Raw genomic sequence first — 23,652 nt, forward strand, 5'->3', positions numbered from 1 at the left:
ACAAAGGAGGGAAGAATATACAATGGGGAAAAGACATGAAGTTGGAAAGCCTGGGCAGCTACATGCAAAATAATGAAACTGGAACACTATCATAAAGATAAACCAAAAATGGACTAAAGATCTAATGGAAGACTTGAAACTACAAAACTCCTAAAAACAAAACAAAAACAAAACATAGGCAGTGATCTCTTAGACATCAGCCTTAGTAATATTTTTTAGATATGTCTCCTAAGTCAAAGGAAACAAAATCAAAAATAAACTATTGGGACTAAATCAAAATAAAAGCTTTTGCAGAGAGGGAAACCATCAACAAAATAAAAGGGGAACCTACAGAATAGAAGATCCATGCAAATGATATATTCAATCAACAAGGGGTTAATATCCAAAATATATAAAGAGCTTATACAACCCAACAGCAAAAAATGCCCAAATAATGGGGGTTAACAAATTAAAAAATGGGCAGAGGTCCTGAATAGACATTTCTCCAAAGAAGAAGTACAGATGGGAGACGCATGAAAAGATGCCGAGCATTACTATCAAGGAAATGTAAATCAAATCACACAAATGTAAATCAATACCACAATGAGATATAATCTTACTATGCAGAATGGCTAGTATCAAAAAGACAAGAAGTAACTGTGCAGAATCCCTAGTATCAAAAAAAAACAAGAAGTAACAAGTTAACAACAAGTAACAAGAGGTTTTGATGAGGATATGGAAAAGGGAACCCCTTTGCACAGCTGGTAGGAACGTAAATTGTAGGGTAGAAAACAGTATGGAATTTCCTCAGAAAATTAAAGACGACACAGTAATTACAGTTCTGGGTATTTACCGCCCCCCCTCCAAATGAAAACACTGATTGAGAAAATATACACACCTCTATTTGCAGCATTATTTACAACAGCCAAGATATGGAAGCAACCTAAGTGATCGTCAACAGATAAATGGATAAAAAAGACATGGTATATATAATGAACTATTATTCTGCAATAAAAGATAATGAAGTCTTACTATTCATGACAACAATGATGGACCTAAAGAGTCTTATGCTAAATGAAATAAGTCAATAGAGAAAGACATATCATATGATTTTATATGTGAAATCTAAAAAACAAAACAAGCAAAAAACAGAAACAGACTCATAAATACAGAGAACTGGTGGTTACCGAGGGGAGAAGGATGGGTGATAAGTAAAACAGGTGGAAGGGATTTAGAGGTACAAACTTCCAGTGATAATATAAGTTACAGGGATGAAGACTACAGCATAGAGAATATAGTCAATAATATTGTAATAACTTTGTATGGTGACAGATGGTAACTATACTTACTGGTGGTGAGCATTTTGTAATGTATACAATGTCAAGTCACTAGCTGTACACCTGAAACCAATATATTGTGTCAACTATACTTCAACTAAAAAAAAAAAAAAAAATCAAAAGAAAATAAAAGAGACTAAATGAAGAACAAGGCAACATCTAATTTGTGGTTTGCCTGCTTCAAAAATCTTGGCAATTCAAAACTACATTTTTGTTTACATTTATTTGCTTACTGACATTTTCGCATGTTGGTAAACATGTTTAAAAACCCTTAATGATTTTCGTCAGCTCCTATGAGGCAAATAATTATCTATCCAAACTCATTCTTTAAAATATCACTTTGCATTTTGTTGGCTTTCTGTGAAACTGAATTTTGGTACAAAATATATTTAAATATTACCAAAAAACAGTGACTTTTTCTAATTTAAAATGAATTAAATAACATATAGTGTACTCTTAGTTTCAGAGGTAGAATTTATGATTCATCAGTTGCATACAACACCCAATGCTCACGATTACATCAAGTGCCTTTCTTAATGCCCATCATCCAGTTACACCATCCCCTCACCAACCTCCCCTCCAGCAATCCTGTTTGTTTCCTATAGTTAGAGTCTCATAATGATGGTTTGTCTCCCTCTATGATTTTGTCTTATTTTATTTTTCATTCCCTTCCCCTATAGTCATCTGAAAAACCAGTAACTTTTAAGATACTTCTACAAATAAATTTTAAATGAGTACAAAATTTAATATACAGGCAGTAATTGTGAATCAGTTTTAAGAACAGAGTTCAGCCAAAAATAGTAAAAAGCTATTAACATATCAAAATACTCTTTTGAGAACCACACCTCTTTCAAATATATCTAAAATCATTTAGTTAAATGATCTCATAGTTCTGAGATCTCAAGTAGGATTCGTGTTCATAAACATCTATCTCAATATTTTCCAAAGTGTGATCTATGACTCATTTCAGAATCACCTGGAAGGCTAATTTAACATACAGATGCCTTATAACTGAACCTACTAAAAGTCAGACTCCCTGAGTTAGGTGCCCTATAATCAGTATTTTTAAACAGTTTCTCCAGATGGCTTCTCATGCATAATAAAATTTTAGAAATAATTACTTTCAAGACCACAAATATAAATTCTTCTAAGTTGTTCTGATTCTAGTCAACCTTTCCTGCCTCTCTCAGATAAAGTTGTTCGATCCTTTAGGTTCTCTAAAGCATTACACTTTACCACACTGAATCACAATTTATCTGTTAACAATATAGTTTCCCACACTAGACTGTGAGTTCTTCATAGAAAGTAATAATGTTGTTTTTATATCTTTAGCCCAACAACATCTAATGAACAGCAAGAGCTCAATGAATTTGGTTAAATGAATAGATGAATACATGAAACATCACAGTTCAAAAAACAGCATGTGACTTTCACTTGTCCCCAGGATGAAAAAAACTTATTTATTTCCAATCCCAAATAGTATAAAATTAGCATCATGTTAATCTGTCCAATAATCAGTTAAAATCTGGGGGGGGGGGAGTGAAGAAAATAGAATTTTTTAAAACTCTAAATACACCTTTAAAACTTCAGCTTTCCTAAATTCTTCAGTCTCAAAAAAGAGAAAAAAAAGAAAAGCCCCCACGGAATCAACAAACTATTATAATTAATATGTAAATTTAGCAAGAATGCTGGATATAAGAGCAATTTACAAAAACCAAGTGTTCCACTGGGTATTTACCACAAAGATACAAATGTAGGGATCCGAAGGGGTACGTGCACCCCAATGTTTACAGCAGCAATGTCCACAATAGCCAAACTGTGGAAAGAGCCAAGATGTCCATCGACAGATGAATGGATAAAGAAGAGGTGGTATATATTCACAATGGAATATTATGCAGCCATCAAAAGGAATGAGAACTTGCCATTTGCAACGACGTGGATGGAACTGGAGGGTGTTATGCTGAGTGAAATAAGTCAATCAGAGAAAGACATGTATCATATGACCTCACTGATATGAGGAATTCTTAATCTCAGGAAACAAACTGAGGGTTGCTGGAGTGGTGGGGGGTGGGAGGGATTGGGTGGCTGGGTGATAGACATTGGGCAGGGTTATGTGCTATGGTGAGTGCTGTGAATTGTACAAGACTGTTGAATCACAGATCTGTACTTCTGAAACAAATAATGCAAAATATGTTAAGAAAAAAAAAGAAGAAGATAGCAGGAGGGGAAGAATGAAGGGGAGTAAGTCGGAGGGGGAGACGAACCATGAGAGACGATGGACTCTGAAAAACAAACTCAGGGTTTTAGAGGGGAGCGGGGTGGGGGGATGGCTTAGCCTGGTGATGGGTATTAAAGAGGGCACATTCTGCATGGAGCACTGGGTGTTATGTACAAATAATGAATCATGGAACACTACATCAAAAACTAATGATGTAATGTATGGTGATTAACATAATAAAAAATAAAAAAAAAAAACCAACAGTGTTCCTGTACACCAGCAATAAAACAAAAAAGGTATCATTCACAGTAAAAATTATAAACATATATCAAAATTAACAAATACTTATGATCTTTATAAAAAGAATTTCAAAATCTATTAAAATGAAAAATTAGAATGTAGATATTTTCATAGTAAAAATGTCAAATCTCCCCAAGCTAAATATATAAATTCAATGCAATCCCAATAAATTCCAGCTGGATTTTTAAAAAGAACTTAGACTGCTTCTATAAGGTCTATGGAAGAATAAGAGTTCACAAATAGCTAATTTTTTGGTTTCAATATGTTGAAATTATTTAAATATAGGTGTAGATTAGCATATTTAATGGTATACAAATTTTTTCCTTTCTTTTAAACTTTGATAGTTAACATACAGTGCAATATTGGTTTCTAGATTAGAATTCAGCGAATCATCACCTAAAAGAAACACCCAGTGCTCATCATAAGAAGTGCCCTCCTTAAACCCATCACCCATCTAGCTCATCCCCTACCCACCTCCCTCCATCAAACTTCACATTGTTCTCTGTCGTTAAGAATCTCTTATGGGTGTTATATACAACTAATGAATTGTTGGACATTACATCAAAAAGTAATGATATGTTGGCTGACTGAACATAAAAAAAAAGTCTCTAATGGCTTGCTTCCCTCTCTCCTTTTTCTTTTCCCCCTTCCCATATGTCCAACTTTTCTTTAAGTTCCACATATGAATGAGAGCATATGGTATTTGCCTTTCTCTGATTTATTTCACTTAGCATAATACACTCTAGCTCCAACCATGTTATTGCAAATGGTTAAGATTTCATTTTTGATGGTTAAATAATATTCCATTGTGTATGTGTGTGTGTGCGTGTATGTGTATACATGCCACATCTTTTTAAAATTCAATTAATTAACATAGAGTACATTATTAGTTTCAGAGGTAGAATTTAGTGATTCATCAACTGCATGTAACACCCAGGTTCATTACATCACATGCTCTCCTTAATGTTCATCACCCAGTTACCACATCCTTCTACCCACTTTGCCTCCAGCAACCCCGAATTTGCTTCTTCTAGTTAAAAGTCTCTTATGGTTTGTTTCCCTCTATGATTTCATCTTATTTTATTTTTTCCTCCCTTTCCCTATAATCCTGTTCTGTATCTTAAATTCTACATATGAGTGAAATCATGTAATTGTCTTTCTCTGATGGTCTTATTTCCCTTAGCATAACACCCTCTAGTTCCATCCACATCATTGCAAATGGTAAGATTTCATTTTTTTTGATAGCCAAATAGTATTCCATTGTGTGTGTGTATATATAGCACATCTTCTTTACCCATTCATTTGTTGATGGACATCTGGACTCTTTCCATTTGGCTATTGTGTACATTGCTGCCAGAACAATGGGGTGCAGGTGCCCCTTCAGATCACTGCGTTTGTATCCTTTGGGTAAATACCCAGTAATGCAATTGCTGGGTCCTAGGGTAGCTCTATTTTTAACTTTTTCAGAAACCTCCATAATGTTTTCCAGAGTGGCTATATCAGCTTGCATTCGCACAGGCAGTGGAAGAGGGTTCCCCTTTCTCTGCATCCTCATCAACATTTGCTGTTTCCTGACTTGTTCATTTTAGCCGTTCTGACTATGTGAGATGGTATCTCATTGTGGTTTTGATTTGTATTTCCCTGATGCCAAGTGATGTGGAGCATTTTTTCATGTGTCTGTTGGCCATTTGTATGTCCTCCTTGGAGAATGTCTGTTCATGTCTTCTTCCCATTTCTTGACTGGATTAGTTGTTTTTTGGGCGATGAGTTTGAGAAGTTCTTTATAGATATTGGATACCAGCCTGTTATCTGATAAAACATTTGCAAATATCTTCTTCCATTTTGTAGGCTGTCTTTGGTTTGGTCTACTGTTTCTTTTACTGTGCAAAGCTTTTTCTCTTGATGAACTACCAATAGTTCCTTTTTGTTGTTGTTGTTTCTCTTGCCCTTGAAGACGTGTCTAGCAAAACGTTCCTGTGGCCAAGGTCAAGAGCTGCCTGTGTTCTCTAGGATTCTGGTGGATTCCTGACTCACATTTAGGTCTTTCATCCATTTTGAGTTTATTTTTGTGTATGGTGTAACACAGTGGTCCAGTTTTATTCTTCTACATGTGGCTCTCCAGTTTTCCCAGTACCATTTGTTGAAGAGACTGTCCGTTTTCCACTGGATATTCTTTCCTGACTTGTGGAAGATTAGTTGACCGTAGAGTTGAAGGTCCATTTCTGGGTTCTCTATTCTGTTCCACTGATCTATGTGTCTGTTTTGGTGCCAGTACTACACCATCTTGATGATTACATCTTTGTAATATAGCCTGAGGTCCGGAATTGTGATGCCACCAGCTTTGGTTTGCTTTTACAACTTTCCCCTGGCTATTCGGGGTCTTTTCTGGGTCCATACAAATTTTAGGGTTGTCTGTTCCAGTTCTGTGAAAACTGTTGATGACCATGTCCCGAGCCGAAGGCAGACGCTTAACAACTGAGCCACCCAGGTGCCCCTTGATGGTATTTCTATAGGGATTGCACTGAATGTGTAGATTGCTCTGGGTAGCATAGACATTTCAACAATGTTTGTTCTTCCAGTCCATGAGCATGGAAAGTTTTTCCATTTCTTTGTGCCTTCCTCAATTTCTTACATAAATGTTCTATAGTTTTCAGAGTACAGATACTTTACCTCTTTTGTCAGGTTTATTCTTACATATTTTATGGTTTTCGGTGCAACTGTAAATGGGATGGATTCCTTGATTTCTTTTTCTGCAGCTTCATTGTTGGTGTACAGAAATGCAACTGATTTCTGTGTATTGATTTTATATCCTGCCACATGGCTGAAATCCTGTATGAGAGCTAGCAATTTTTGGGTGGAGTCTTGGGTTTTGAACACAGAGTGTCATGTCATTTGTGAAGTGTGAGACTGACATCTTTTTTGCTGATTTGGAAGCCTTTTATTTCTTTTTGTTGTCTGACTGCTGAGGCTAGGACTTCTAGTACTATGTTGAACAACAGTGGTGAGAGTGGACATCCCTGTCATGTTCCTGATCTTAGGGGAAAAGTTCTGTTTTTCCCCCTTCAGGATGATATCCACTGGGGGCCTTTTGTAGATGGCTTTTATGATATTGAGGTGTGTTCCCTCTATCCCTACACTGAACAGAGTTTTTACCAAGAACAGATGCTGTATTTTGTCAAATGCTTTTTCTGCATCAACTGAGAGGATCATATGGTTCTTGTCCTTTCTTTTATTAACGTGATGTACCACACTGCTTGATTTGCAGATGTTGAACCACCCTTGCAGCCCAGGAATAAATTCCACTTGGTGCTGGTGAATAATTCTTTTAATGTATTGTTGGATCCTATTAGCTAGTATCTTGGTGAGAATTTCTGCATCCATCTTCATCAGAGATTTGGTCTGTAATTCTTTTTGGTGGGGTCTTTGGTTTTGGGATCAAAGTAATGCTGAGGCACCTGGGTGGCTCAGTTGGTTAAGCATCTGCCTTCGGCTCAGGGCATGATCCCAAAGTCCCGAGATGGAGCCCCGCATCGGGCTCCCTGCTCAGTGGGGAGTCTGCTTCTCCCTCTCCCTCTGCTCCTAACCCTGCTCATGCGCGCTCTCTCTCACGCACTCTCTCTCTCAAATAAATAAAATCTTAAAAAAGAAAAGGTAATGCTGGCCTCATAGAGTGAGTGTGGAAGTTTTCCTTCCATCTCTATTTTTTCAAGCTGCTCCAGAAGAATAGGTATTAATCTTTCTTTAAATGATTGGTACAATATTGTTGGGAGGCCCCCTGGACCTGGACTCTTGCTTGTTGGGAGATTTTTGATTACTGCTTCAAGTTCTTTGCTGGTTATGCGTCTGTCCAGGTTTTCTATTTCTTCCTGTTTCAGTTTTGGTAGTTTATATGTTTCTAGGAATGCAACCATTTCTTCCAGATTGCCTAATTTGTAACCATATAGTTGCTCATAATATTCTCTTATAATTCTTTTTTTTTTTCAGTTTGTATTTTTAGTGTTGATTTTGATTTCTCCTTTTTCACTTACGATTTATTTGGGTCCTTTTTCTTTTTGATAAGTCTGGCTAGGGTCTTATCAATCATATTAATTCCTTCAAAGAACCAGTTCCTAGTTTTGTCAATCTATTCTATTGGGTTTTTTTTGTTTCTATATTATTGATTTCTGTTCTAATCTTTATTACTTCTCCTGCTGAATTTAGGCTTTATTTGCTGCTCTTTCTCCAGTTACTCTAGGTAAAACATTAGGTTCTGTATTTGAGACTTCTCTTATTTCTTGAGAAAGGTTTGCATTGCTATATACTTCCCTCTTAGGACCATTTTTGCTGCATCCCAAAGGTTCTGAACTGTCGTGTTTTCATTTTCATTTGTGTCCATGAATTTTTAAATTCTTCTTTAATTTCCTGGTTGACCCATTCATTCCTTAGTAGGATGCTCTTTAACCTCCATGTATTTGTGTTCCTTCCAAATTTTCCCTTGTGATTCAAGCTTTAAAGCATAGTGGCTTGAAAATATGGAGGGAGGGCGCCTAGGTGGCTCAGTTGGTTAAGCGACTGCCTTCAGCTCAGGTCATGATCCTGGAGTCCCGGGATCAAGGCCCACATCGGGCTCCCTGCTCAGTGGGGGATATGCTTCTCCCTGACCCTCTTCCCTCTCATGCTCTCTGTCACTCTCTCTCAAATAAATAAATAAAATCTTTAAAAAAAAGAAAATATACAGGGAATAATTCCAATATTTTGGTACCAGCTGAGACCTAATTTGTGATCCTGTTACAGGAGAAAGTCCTATATGCACTCAAGAAGAATGTGTATTCTGTTGCTTTAGGATGAAATACTCTGAATAGATCTGTGAAGTCCATCTGGTCCAGTGTGTCGTTCAAAGCCCTTGTTTCCTTGTTGATCTCTGCTTAGATGATCTGTCCTTTGCTGTGAGCAGAGTGTTAAAGTCCCCTACTATTACTGTACTATTTTCAATTAATTTCTTTAGTTTTGTTATTAATTGGTTTATATAATTGGCTGCTCCCATATTAGGGGCATAAGCATTTACAATTGTTAGATCTTCTTATTGGATAGACCCTTTAATTATGATACACTGTCCCTCTTCATCTCTTATACAATCTTTGGTTTAAAATCTAATTTGTCTGATATAAGGATTGCTACTCCAGCTTTCCTTTGATGTCCATTAGCATGGTAAATGGTTTTCCACCCCCACAATTTCAATCTGGACGTGTCATTGGGTCTAAAATGAGTCTCTTGTAGATAGCATATTGATGGGTCTTTTTTTTTTTTTTAATCCACTCTATTACCCTGAGTCTTTTGCCTGGAGCATTTAGTCCATTTACATTCAGAGTAATTGTTGAAAGATATGAATTTAGTGCCATTGTATTACGTGTAATGTCAATGTTTCTGTACAGTGTCTTTCTTTTCTGGTCTTTTGTTACTTTTGGGCTCTCTTTATGCTTATAGGATCCCTTTAAGTATTTCTTGTGGGGCTGGTTTAGTGATCACAAATTCTTTTTGTTTCTGTTTGTTCTGGAAGTGTTTACTCTCTCCTATTCTGAATGACAGCTTTGCTGGATCAAGTATTCTTGGCTGCATATTTTTTGCAGAGCATGCTGAATATATCATGCAAATATATATATATATATATATTTCTGGCCAGTCAGGTCTCTGTGGCCAGGTCTGCTGCCAACCTATGTTTCTACCCTTGTAGATTAAGAACCTCTTGTCCTGAGTTGCTTTCAGGATTTTCTCTTTATTTCTGAAATTTGTAAACTTCACTATTATGTCGAGGTCATTGATTTTGAAGGTGGTTCTCTGTGCTTCCTGGACTTGAACGCTTATTTCCTTCACCAGATTAAGGAATTTCTCAGCTATTTGTTCAAATAAACCTGCCTCCCCACCTCCTCTTCCTCTGAGATCCTAATTATTCTAATATTGTTTTGCTTTATGGTATCGCTGATCTCTTGAATCCTCCCCTCGTGATCCAGTAGTTATCTCTTTCTCAGCTTCCTTATTCTCCATCATTTTGTCTTCTATATCACTGACTCCCTCTTCTGCTTCATTTATCCTAGCAGTTAAAGCCTCCATTTTTTTATTGCATCTCAGTAATAGCCTTTTTGATTTCAACCTTATTAGATTTTAGTTCTTTCATTTCTCCAGTAAGGTATTCTCTACCGTCTTCTATGCTTTCAAACCCAGGTGGTATTTTTATATTCGTTGTTTTGAATTCTAGTTCTGACATCTTACTTATATCCATATTGATTAAATAACTGGAGTAACTGCCTCTTGTCCTCTTTTTTTGGAATTTCTTCCATTTTGTCATTATGTCCAGAGAAGAAAAAAGAGAGGGAAAATACAAAAACAGCAACAATGATACCAGAAAAATACACACTATACAAATCAGTACAGAACAGAAACCAAAAAGAAAAGAAAAGGGAAAAAATGGGAATAAAATCAGACAAGAAGTTGAACAGAATATTAAACTAGATCCTGGGTGTATTTTGGTCTGTTAGAAGAACCTAGATCCCAAAATGGGAAAGAAAAACATATATATACAAAAATGTAGTTGAATATAATGAAAGACAAAAATGAAAAAAATATTTATAAACCATAAGTGTAAAAATAAAAATTAAAAAAGACACAAGAAAAGAAATGGACTAAGGAATGATGCCAGAAAAATATACACTAATCAGAAGAGAAACCAAAAAGAAAAGGAAAAAAAATGGGAATAAAATCAGACAAGAGGTTGAACAGAATATTAAACTAGATCCTGGGTGTATTCTGGTCTGTTTGTTAGAAGAAACTAGATCCCAAAATAGGTGAGAAAAACTTACATATATATACATACACAAAAATTCAGTTGAATACAATGAAAGGAAGCCAAAAATGAAAAATACATATATAAATCATAAGTGTAAAAATAAAAATAAAAACGACTTAAGAATTGATAAAATAAAATAGTTGAAAAGGAAAATAAAATATAAAACTGAAAGACTAAGGAATAATAAGAATAAACCACGAATGCTATATAAACTGGAGTTTTATAGTTCTATAATATCAGTAAACTTGGTATTCACCAGAAATTCCTACTGGTCTTCTGGGAGAGGGGCCTGTTGTAGATTCCCTGGTGTCTTTGTCTGGGTGGAATTGCACCACCCTTGCCAGGGGGCTGGGCTCACTGTATACAGATACAGACTGCATTATGTAGTGCTGTTTTGCTCCTTAAAGGCATTCTGCACTGATGTGGGGGATGAAAATGGTAGTGCCCCAATCTCTAGACCCAGAGCTGAAAGTTCGTGCCTCCCACTCTTCATTCAGATGTGAAGGAAAAGCAGTCAATCACTCGTCTCCTTGGCTTCCGTCTCAACTCTGTGTTCACCCAGCCTGTGATCAACATTTTTATCTCAGGCACATGACCCTGATTCGAGTTTCCAAACATAGGGACTCTTGTGGCATGCACCCATACCACTCCTCCTGGTAGGGGGAGGGAGGAAGGTCTCCCTGGGGTTCTGCCTCTTGCTGGGGCCCCTGCTCAGAGAATGGTTGCACAACTGCACAGCAATTTGTGGTTTATGCCAACACCGAGGAGAAAGCCAGTGCCTGGACTCACTGTTTGTAACCAGCGTCCTTGCTCTAATGCCTGGGAACTCTGGCGCACTCAGGCACCCCTGTTCTTTTTGTGACCCTGGGGATCCTGAGACCATGCTGTCTCACATGGGATTCTACCCTGCTTCATCTCTGAGCGCCTTTCAGGCAAATCTCTAAAAGTTCCAATTTTGTGCTCCGCTACTTATAAGACTTCCATTTCCCCACTTATGGAGGCTCTCTGCCCCCATGGTTTATCTTGGGATATATTGCCTCAGATTCATATCTCCATACCTCCTATCTCGCAAAAAGTGATCACTTTTCTATTTGTAGAATTGTAGCAATTCTTTTCTCAGATCTCTGATTTTGCAGGTTTTCAGAATGATCTGATAACCATCTAGCTGATTTTAAGGGACCAAGATCCCGAGGGAAACTAGGATCTCCTACTCCTCTGCCATCTTACACATCTCTCGCTTACCACATCTTCTTTATTGGACATTTGGGCTCTCTCCACAGTTTGGCTATTGTTGATAATGCTGCTAAGCCAATTCTGAAAAGGTATAAAGGAGGTGATGGGGAAACTTGCCTTCTGTGTGTTGAGATATATTATAAAGCCATATAAACAAAAATTCTGTTCCTCAGCAACTCACACTGAAGGGAGAGAACACAATGTTCAGAAATACATATATGTATATATGAAAACTTGATATATAATAATGCTAGAATCACAGAACGATGTGGATAGAATGGGTTATTTAGTAGATGCTTCTGGGAAAACTGGCTCATGACATTGGAGAAAGGTAAGTTAGATCCTTTAACCTCAGTTCATATATAAAAGTGGACCTGGTGGTCACTAAAGACCTAAACGTAAGCTTTAAAAAAGCAAACAGAAGGAAAATACAAGGGAATGTTTTTGTAGAGAAAAATATCAAGACCCAAATGCTAACCATATCATGAAAAAATTTATAGGTCTGAGTACAACAAAATAGTGGAAAAAAAATCACAGATTCTGTTTGAAATTATCTCATGAAAAATGTTAATAGTAAGGTGACTACAAGATAACTTCATGTCTAAAACCTAGGAATTAATATCTAGACATACAAGGAACTCGAAGGAAATCATGAAACCCAAAAGAAAACAAGCAGAGGTTATCAATGGGTACTTCACAGAAGGGGCAAGGCTAAAGGACCTGAGGAGTCACAAGCACTTATCCTGAACAGCCAGACAAATGCAAATTAAAACAAAAGCAGCCCAAATCAGAGGGGTGGATTTTATCAAGTAGAGAGGAGACTGTGGGCCAGGTCCATAACGGGCATGGCACTAGGTAGAGGGAGCAAAAGCAGCTCAGGGACTGTCCACAGGAAAGTGATAATTTAAATGTGGTACTGCAAGCTGCAGAAACCTACACAGCAGTTAGGGGTAACAGAAGAGATGTACACAGAGTTGACAGAGACAGATTTAAAACAGAGATAGATGAAAGAGGAATAGAACAAAGTCTGCACATGGAATAATACCAGTACATAATTTTTAAAACAGAATACACCAACCAATAGAATGTACTTTATAAGAACTTGATCTGTGTGAGAACACAGGTATCAAATACATTACAACAGGTGCCTAGAACTGGGCTGGCAGAGAAAAAGAATGGGGAGTGAGAATCAGAAATAGCAGAACAGATGATATAAATCAAATTAAACGTTCCTGCATGGACTAGTAATGACCACACTCTGCCCTAAAGGTCTGACACAAAAATTAAAAAGAAAAGGAAAGAAAAAATAAGCTAGAAAATCATTAGGATGCTAAATCAGCTTTAAATACTTTGTCCATTTAGCAAGGTTCAAGTACAGTGAATAGGGTCTGGTTACATATCCCATCTTCTGGGGGTTAGTTTCACAGCTACATGACCATAGAAAAGCCAATGTAACCAGGACTTTGTTTCCTTATCTACAAAATGAGGAGTAGGACTAGATAATCTAATCTCTGAGGTTGCTTCCAGTTCTTTCTAGAGTCTACCCATTCACAGTTCTTCACTAAAATTCAAACATTCCAATTTAAAATTAAATTGTACAGATCTTTTTTCCTTTTATTTCGTTACTAACTTAGGCAAAGTCAACCCTTCTCCAATAAAAAACAAATTGAAATATTTAGGACTAGTAAAGTTCTCAGAACTATAAAAACAAAACAAAACACAGAATTTCACTATAAATCTCTTTTCAACATTAATTTTGTAGTGCCACTTCTTAGACACTATAGATCTACTAATGGTTTAAAAAGATTTACAAAGATGGCAGAACTTACCAGTATCTTAAATCATATAGAACTGATTCCCAAAGCATGCCTGTCCTACTACAAGAAAATGATGCATCTGAGAATACACAGTACCTTTCCAGCTGACACGAGGCCCCAGTTTTCTGTTTGGATCTTGTTCTTCTAATGGTGTCCTGTCCACCTGAATCCCAGAGTCTTCTCTACTTAAGGGCTGTTGATCATCTTCATCTTCACTGTCTTCAGACCAATTCTGATTAAAAAGGGAAATACATCTTATCCTTAAGAGTGTATGGTGACTGGAGCTATTTAGATGAAAAGATTAAGAATATTTCAAAAAAAAAAGCAAAAACTATACCTAATGACACTTTTTTCTAAATGTCTTGAAAGTTACTATGATAACCTGGAATTATTTTTGGTGGCAAAACCCCCAAGATGAAAGGATACTCCTTAAAGGATACTTATTTTCATTCAACTCCCTAGTACTACTGATTCAGTGCAAAATCTTAATAAATCTTTAATGACAAACTACTGTAATTTAGTGAAAAGTATTCTTGTTTTAGTTAAGTTGCTCTAGGGTGAAAGGAACCACAAAAATAATGTATCACTTGGCATATATTTATATTTTCAATAGCAAAACTATTGCCACTTACTGGTGTGTTTACATTTGGACCAAGGTCAATTTCTTCACCTTCCATCAAGTATTTTCCCCAGTCAAAATCATCTTTCTTTTCTGAAATATAACAGAAGAATTTCATCAGCTTTATCAAAAATATGTGGGGGAAAAAAAAACCCAAAACTATAGGAAAAAAGTCTAACAAAACTCAAAATAAAACGCACTCAGGGGATGACAAAGTTCAAAAATACTGAAACTCAATAAACTGATATTCTAATACATTTTAAAATTTAACTTAGCTTCAAAAGTAATTTTTTCTCTTTATATAATTGAAAGTAGTTTAACTTAAAGTCAGAACTTAAATTTTAAATGATTTGTAATTGCAATAGTATCCAAAGCAACAGAAATATTTTAGTTTCATAGATTTTTACAACTTTTTATAAAATGTCTGATATTAAGCAATAAAACCAATTTCACTTTTGTTATATATTAAACATTTGGCAACGTACCCACTTCATCTCTTGGTGTTTCCACATAATTGCTGTTTGAAGGAGAATCAGATAGACACAGAAGAAGTGACAGTATGGAATAATGTGCATCTGTCTTTAAAACAAAAAATGAAGATATGAATCACTGAGGTTGGTGAAAGCTTTCAAAACTAGTTTAAGAAAAGATAACCCCATGTCAGTTATGTCCCCAATATTTTTTCTAGTTTGAGAAAACATGAATCATACCTAAGTAAATCCTAATCTCTAAACCTTTTTTAGAGTTCAAATGCATACATGTAAGGAACATGTCAAAAATGCATTACCTGAATCATAAGGAGGAATCGTCAGAAATACCAAAACTGAGGACAAGCTACCAAATAACTGGCCTGTGCTCTTAAAAAATGTCAAGGTTAAGGGGTGTCTGGGTGGCTCAATCATAAGCATCTGCCTTTGGCTCAGGTAATGATCCCAGGGTCCTGGGATCGAGCCCAGCATCGGACTCTCTGCTCAGTGGGAAGCCTGCTTTCTCCCTCTTCCACTCCCCCTGCTTGTGTTCCCTCTCTCTCTGTGTCTCTGTCAGATAAATATAAAAATCTTTAAAAAAAAAAAATGTCAAGGTCAAGAAAAAGAAAGCCTGAGGAACTATTCCAGATTAAAAAACACTGATTAGTGAACCTGAGCAAAGGATACACTGGAGTTCATTTACTATTCTTCAACTTTTCTTTAAGTTAAAAAAAAAACATGCAAAAAAATTATATTTAAAAAACCATATTTGGGGTGCCTGGGTGGCTTAGTTGGTTAAGCATTCGACTCTTGATTTCGGCTCAGGTCATGATCTCAGTATCGTTGGATCGGGACCGGCGTCCGGCTCCGCACTCGCTGCAGAGTCTGCTTGTCCCTCTTGCTCTGCTCCTCCCCCTACTTGCACTATCTCTAAAATAAATAAATAAAAATAAAATCTTAAAAAAAAAAAAAAACATGTTTAAAAGTTACCAAAAAATAAAAATACCCCAAATGGGCTAAAGTCATAAACTATACTGGAAAGAAGAGATGGGTTAAATTCAAGGAAGGTAACTCTCTAATGCCTAAAAACCAGGTGAGTTCTTCCTACTGTATGTTCTATACAAGTCTTCCACAACTTACAATGGGGTTACATGCCAAGAAAGCCATTGTAAGTTGAAAATATAACTCAAAAATGCATTTAATGCACCTAACCTACTGAACATCATAGCTTGGCTTACCCTTTTTTTTTTTTTAAAGTAATCTCTACACCCAACATAAGGACTCAGGACCCCAAGATCCAGAGTCTCATGCTCTAGCGACCGAGCCAGTCAGGCACCCCTGGCCTACCCTATGTTAAACATGCTCAGAACACCCATATTAGCCTATAGTTGGGCAAAATCATCTAAGGCAAAGCCTATTTAATAATAAAGTGCTGAATATCTCATGCAATTTACTGAATACTGTATTGCAGGTGAAAAACAGAATGGTTGTATGGGTACAAAATGGCTGTTAAGTGTACTGGTTGTTCACCCTCATGAACACCTGGCTGACTGGGAGCTGTGGCTTGCTGCCAGCATCATCCAGAGAGTATCATACTGCATATCACTAACCTGAGAAAAGATCAAAGTTCAAAATCTGAATTTCCACTGAATATGAATTGCTTTTGTACCACTGTAAGTCAGGGACCATCTGTAGTACCTTATATATGTCTTCACAATGTTTATCATAATTAAATACTATTAAAAATCTGGGCAGTGATGATCATGTATTGTTTATTCTGTATTCCTACCACCTAGTAAAATGCCAGGGACACAGAAAATACTTGCTAAACTTTCCTAGGAATGTTTAGAAAATATATCACTAAATAAGTCAATCAGAGAAAGACATGTACCATATGACCTCACTGATATGAGGAATTCTTAATCTCAGGAAACAAACTGAGGGTTGCTGGAGTGGGGGTGGGGTGGGAGGGATGGGGTGGCTGGGTGATAGACATTGGGGAGGGTATGTGCTATGGTGAGCACTGTGAATTGTGCCAAGACTGTTGAATCACAGATCTGTACCTCTGAAACAAATAATGCAATATATGTTAAAAAAAAAAAAAAGATAGCAGGAGGGGAAGAATAAAGGGGGGGAAATCAGAGGGGGAGATGAACCATGAGAGACAATGGACTCTGAAAAGCAAACTGAGGGTTCTAGAGGGGAGGGGGAGGATGGGTTAGCCTGGTGATGGGTATTAAAGAGGGCACATTCTGCATGGAGCACGGGGTGTTATGCACAAACAATGAATCATGGAACACTACATCAAAAACTAATAATGTAACGTATGGTGATTAATGTAACAACAAAAAAATTAAAAAAGAAGAAAATATATCACTAATAAGACTTCAAGGAGCTGGCCTTTCTCTGATAATTTCTCACCTGCTTAGAAACGCCTGAAATTCCTTTAACAAAGAAAAGAATTTTTATTCCACAGAGAAAAGTGGAATAAAAAGTCTAAAATATAAGTACTTAAACACCTCCCACTATAGAAATCTATTATTTAGTAAGAATTGCTAGCATCAATTTTTTTTTTTTATTTTGTGCACCTGAGTAAGGTGAAAATTACCAATGACAGAGGAAGGAAGTGTGTACAGTGAAAGGGCACATATTGCACCCTTGCAAACCTCCCTACTTTGCCAAGTATTAGAACTATTGCCCTGTAGCAGTGTAGGGATGCACAAAAGCAACTCTTGGTCATGGGAGGAGGACCTAAATGATGCCATTTCCGTACTCCTATACATTGTTTATTTTTGAGTAACATCTATAAAGGAGCTTGACCCTGAGAGAACTCATTAATTGGGTTATCACTGAACTACAAATTAGCACTAATGGTCAAAACACAGCCTATCAACCAGCTATATATCATGCTTTGACCAAAATTACTAATTGTAGTGAAGAAAAAGAAAACTGCTTAGAGTTAGGACTCTGGCACTTACATATAGAAGATATGAACTATTATACTTAACTTTAAAAATACAAGTTAACTTGTAAAAAAAAAATACAAGTTAACTTGTTTTTTATGCCATCTCTTTACGTAAGAGATAAAGGTAAAGAGTTGAACTCTGGCTACACATCAGCCACATGCCCCTAGTCTCTGTCTTCTGAGGCCCTGCATGGTCCCTGCTACTCTGTAGAAAGTCAATGAACACACACATGTATATATATGATGAAAGTAGCAATCCCATGTGCTGTATATTATATCAGAGGTGGTCTTGAGACTCAAAGGATATTTAAGGATAACTTATACTCCACTCTCAAATTCTTTGAAACTCAAAGCTACAAAGAACTAGAATTCATAGTTTCAGTGGGGTTTTATAAATATGTCAGTCTTTGCTTATTTTTCCAAGAATAACAAACCACCCCAAATCTTTTTTGCCAAATATCATTCAGAGCCTGGAAATAGTGAACTGTCATTTACTGAGTAACTCCCATGGATAATATAAATCCCTAACTATTTATAATAGATAGTGCGGTTAGAGATACACTTCTGGCATGATGGAAGGAAGTGGTCTTCAAAGCCTCTCCCCTAAAAGTAACTAAAAGCTGGACAAAATTGCCAGACAACCATTTCAGTGCTCTCAATGGAGCAAGGGCATACAAATGGAGAGAAGCATTTATTCACGAAAATGATCTCAGGGTGGAACTGTGTGAGTTTGTGGCATATTTGCCCAGAGCTATTTTCCTCCTCCTTCTAGCTTTATCACAGTTGTAGTTCAACCAGACTAGACAGGGAATGAAAACTAGCCGCTTTGCTTCTGTTGATGGAAGAGTCTCACTTGACTCAAAGAGCTGTCAGTTAAAGTAGCAAACGCAGTGGCAAGTGAAGTGGGGAGTCAGTGGTTGCGGTCCTGTGTGTGTTGAGCAGCAGGACAGCAGAATAGTTGAGGGTTTATCAGGGAATTCCTGGAGGCACAACAGCCACACAGGGCTTGCTTCAGCTCTCCATATGTCTTGGGTTGACTAGGCTGTGATGTACACAGTAGAAACTGGAGTGGACCAAACCAGCCATACATGCTTGACTGATGGAACATGAGTTCATGCAACCAACACAAAATATAAGCCAGGACAGTCTTGAAAATGGCCTTAAGTATGAATGTACTTCTCAGTCCACACACAAATTAGATTAACACCCAAAGCTCACTTAATATAATACATCATATGTTATGAACTAAGTGTTTGTGTTCCTCTCAAATTCCTGTGTTGAAACTCTAACCCCCAGTGTGACGGTATTTGCAGATGGGGCTTTCAGGAGGTTATTAATTCATAAGGGTGAAGCCCTGGTCCAATGGGATAAGAAGAGATACCAGAGAGCTCTGCCATGTGAAAACAGAGAAGGTGGCCATCTATGAGCCAGACAGTCATAACCAGCAACTGAATCAGCCAGCACCTTAATCTTAGTCCTCCCAGACTCCACTACCATGAGAAAATAAATTTGTATTTTTAAGCCACCCAGTCTGTGGTATTTTGTAATGGCAGCTCAAGCTAAGACCTCAGAGAATACAAAACAAAAAAACCTATGATTATCTCAAAGGTACAGAAAGAGATTTGACAATACACAACACTTAATCATGATAAAAACTCTCAATAGACTAGGAATAAAAGAGAACATCTTCAAACTGATAAAGGGCATCTATGAAAAATCTATAATTAATATCATAATTAAGAGTAAAACTGAAGCTTTTCCTCTAAGACTAGGAACAAGGAAAAAATGTCCACTCTCCTGTTCAGCACTGTATTGAAGCTTCTGGCCAGTGCAAAAAGTCCCAAAACACTTCACACTGGAAAGGAAGAGGTCAAACTATTTTTGGAGATAACATGACCCTCAGTGTAGAAAATACTAAGGAATCCAGAAGAAAATGTTAGCAAAAAGCAAACTGCAAATGAAATTAAGAAGACAATTCCATTCATAATAGCACCAAATAGAATAAAATATTTAGGAGTAAACAGAAATGAAAGATCTGTACCTGGAAAAATGAAATTGCTGAGAAAAATAAAGATATCTAAATAAATGGAGAGTTCCCACTCACGGATTTAATTATTTAATATTTAGATTTAATATTGTTAAGACTGTGTAGCAGTTTCCTTGGGCTGCCATAACAAAATTCTACAAACTGCGTGGCTTAAAACAAAAGGAATTTAATCTTTTTCAGTTCTTGGGGCTAGAAGTCTGCGATCAAGCCGTCAGCAGGGCCACGCTCAATCTGAAAGCTTGAGGGAAGAATCCTTCCTTGCCTCTTCCAGCTTCTGTGGTTGCCACAAATCCTTAGGGTTCCTTGATTTGCAGCTGCATGGCTGCAATCTCTGCCTCCATTATAGCATGTTCGCCCTGTGTATCTGTGTTCAAATTTCTACTGTCTTATAAGGATACCAATCACTGGATTAGCCAGTTTGACTTCATTTCAACTTCCTTACATTGACAAAGACCCTATAATAAAGTCATAGTCACAGATATCAGGGGATAGGACTTGAGAAGATAAATTTTCTGGGGATACAATTCAACCAATCAGAGCAGTACTTCCCAAATGATCTACTGATTCAATGCAATCCCTGACAAAAGGCTTTTTGTAGAAATTTAGCTAATCCTAATGTGCAAGGAAATTCAGAGGGTCTAGAATACACAAAATGGTTTTGAAAAAAGTTGTAGTACTTATATCACCTGATTCTAAAACTCACTGCAAAGCTACATTAATAAATGCAGTGTGGTATTTGTGTAAAGAATAGGCATATAAATTAGTGACACAATTCAGAGTCCAGAAATAAATCCTTATATTTCTGTCCAATTTGTTTTTGACAAAGATGCCAAGACAATTCAATAGGTAAAGAATAGTTTTTTCAACAAATGGTGATGGGACAATTGAATAGCTGAAGGTAAAAAAAAATTTAATTTAGATCCTTTCCTCACAACATTTACAACAATTAACTCATAATAAAACATAGATAGAAATGCAAGTGCTAAAACTGCTAGAAGAAAAGACAGGAGAAAAGTCTTTTAGCTTTGGATTAGGCAAAGAGTTCTTAAGATATGACCCCAAAAGCACAAGTCATAAAAGAAAGAAATAGATAAATGAACTTCATTAAAATGAAAAACTTTTGAACTTCAAAAAAACACCACTAAGGAAATGAAAAGACAAGCTAGAGACTGGAAGAAAATATTTGTAAATCATTCTTCTGATGAAGTACTTGTATGAGGAACAAACAACTCTAATGACTCAGTAAGAAGACAAGCAGTCCAATTTCAAAATGGGAAAAGACTTTAAAAGACATTACTGAAGACATATAAATGGCTAAAAAGCACATGAAAAAATGCTCAACATCTTTAGTCATTAGGGAAATGTAAATCAAAACCAAAATGATTACCACATATTCTCTAAGATGTCTATAATATAAAAGATAGATTAAAAACAAGTGTTGGCAGGATGTAGAGAAACTGGAACCCTTATATATTGCTTGGGGGAATATAAAATGATATAGTCACTTTGGGAAATAATTTGGCAGTTTTTCAAAAGGTTGAACCTATGCTTACCATATAAACCAGCAATTACACTCCTAGAAATCTGTCCAAAAAAGAGTGAACACTTAGGTTCACACAAAGTTTCTACAAGAATGTTAATAGCAAGTTGATTTCGGAAAAGATGGCGGAGGAGTAGGGGACCCTATTTCAACTGGTCCCCGGAATTGAGCTGGGTATATACCAGACCATTCTGAGCACCCACGAAATCAGCCTAAGATGTAAGAAGACAGATCTGGCTCTCTACAAACAGAGTACCATGGGCGATTGGTTTTGAGGTACAAAGTGGGGAGCCGTGATTCCGCTGGCAGGCAGATATCGGAGGATAAACAGCAGGGGGAGGGATCCTGGCCATGGGGATCCTACACTGCCGGTGAGCGACAGCCTTGCATGCTGGGAATGGAGCACAGACTCACAGACCTGTAGTGGCAGGGAATGGACTTTAGGGCAGCCTGCGGGACAGAAACCCGGAGCGGTGGGGTCGCGCATGCGAACTGGGAGCGGCTGGGGGTTTAAAAAGCACAAAGGGCAGAGACGTGCCCCCACCTGGTAGCAGGACTGGGAGCGCTGCAAGGGGCGCACAACCCAGGATGCTGCAGTTTATAGCAACACAGACAGAAACTGAGATAGTGTGGCCTGGAGAGCTCACTGAAGAACAGACTGCAATCTCTCTGCTCTGAGGCAGAGGGTTGGAAACGTCTCTTCTGCTCTGACTCTTGAAGAGAGGCGGAAAGCCGCCAGAGAAAGCTGCCAGAGAAAAAAAGCCCCCAAAACCGGTTCCCATTGAGTCCATCCCCCACCACAGGGGGACAGGGCAACTCTGCCCAAACAGGGTTGCCTGAGTAACAGTGCAGCAGGTCCCTCACCCAGAAAACAGGCTGGGGAAACAAGAAGCCAGCAACCCTAAGGTCCCTAGAAAACAGGTGCACCTTGCTTGGGTTCTGGTCAATAATTTCGACTCTAAACATTACCTCAACCGCCTATCAGTAGAATGACTAGGAGGAGGAATCCCCCAAGTAGAAAAGACTCGGATATTATGACTTATGCCACAGATTTACAAATGGATGCAGATATAACCAAGATGTCGGAGATGGAATTCAGGCTAGCAATTGTGAAGACAATAGCTAGAGTGGAGAAATCAATTACTGGCAACATAGAGTCTCTAAGGACAGAAATGAAAGCTGAATTGGCAGAACTTAAAAATGCTATCAACGAGATCCAATCTAATCTAGATACTCTAACAGCTAGGGTAAGTGAGGCAGAAGAACGAATCAGTGACCTGGAAGACAATTTAATAGATAAAAAGGGAAAAGAGGAGGCCAGGGAAAAATAACTCAGAATCCATGAAAATAGAATCAGAGAAATAAGTGACACCATGAAGCATTCCAATGTCAGAATTATTGGAAGCCTAGAGGGAGTGGAGAGATGAGGAGAGAGAGGGGAATGAAACAAACATTCAGGGCGCCTGGGTGGCTCAGTTGGTTAAGCGACTGCCTTTGGCTCAGGTCATGATCCTGGAGTCCGAGGATCAAGTCCCACATCGGGCTCCCTGCTTGGCAGGGAGTCTGCTTCTCCCTCTGACCCTGTACCCTCTGATGTGCTCTCTCTCTCTCGTTCTCTCTCTCAAATAAATAAAATCTTAAAAAAAAAAAGAAAGAAACAAACATTCATGTGCCAGAGGCAGAGAGGACCCCTCCCAAGATCAAGGAAAACAGGCCAACACCCCGGCATGAAATAGTAAAACTCGCAAATCTTAGAACTAAGGAAACCATCTTAAGGGCAGTTAGGGGGAACAGATTCCTTACGTACAGAGGGAGGAACATCAGAATAACATCAGACCTATCCGCAGAGACCTGGCAAGCCAGAAAGGCCTGGCAAGACATATTCAGGGTACTAAACGAGAAGAACATGCAGCCAGGAATACTTTATCCAGCAAGGCTGTCATTTAGAATGGATGGAGAGGTGCAGAGCTTCCAAGACCGGCAGAACCTGAAAGAATATGTGACCACTAAGCCAGCCCTGCAAGAAATATGGGGGGTTCTATAAAAGGAGAAAGACCCCAAGAGTGATATACAACAGAAATCTACAGGGACAATCTATAAAAACAAGGTCTTCACAAGCAACATGATGACAATTAATTCATATCTTTCAATAATCACTCTCAACGTGAACGGCCTAAATGCTCCCAAAAAACAGCCTAGGGTTGCAGATTGGATAAAAAGACAGGACCCATCCATACGCTGTCTACAAGAGACTCATTTTGAACCTAAAGATACATCCAGACTGAAAGTGAAGGGATGGAGATCCGTCTT

General features: G+C 37.7%; 1 protein-coding gene across 3 annotated transcripts in view; it reads right to left on the bottom strand.

The window, feature by feature from the left end:
- The window catches only part of TUBGCP5 (tubulin gamma complex component 5), a 103,147-nt gene that overhangs the window by 69,765 nt on the left and 9,730 nt on the right, over positions 1-23,652 (bottom strand). For all 3 annotated transcript variants that reach the window (XM_028087279.2, XM_028087280.2, XM_028087277.2), the window contains exons 4-6: positions 14,809-14,902; positions 14,337-14,416; positions 13,801-13,936 (exon numbers count right to left, since the gene is read on the bottom strand). In XM_028087279.2, coding sequence (XP_027943080.1) covers positions 13,801-13,936; positions 14,337-14,416; positions 14,809-14,902 — 310 coding nt within the window. The remainder of the gene's footprint in view (positions 1-13,800; positions 13,937-14,336; positions 14,417-14,808; positions 14,903-23,652) is intronic.

Source organism: Eumetopias jubatus, unplaced genomic scaffold (assembly GCF_037043125.1).
Source record: "Eumetopias jubatus isolate StellerSeaLion01/CBP00866 unplaced genomic scaffold, mEumJub1_p1.0 scaffold_7, whole genome shotgun sequence".
Taxonomy (NCBI): Eukaryota; Metazoa; Chordata; class Mammalia; order Carnivora; family Otariidae; genus Eumetopias; species Eumetopias jubatus.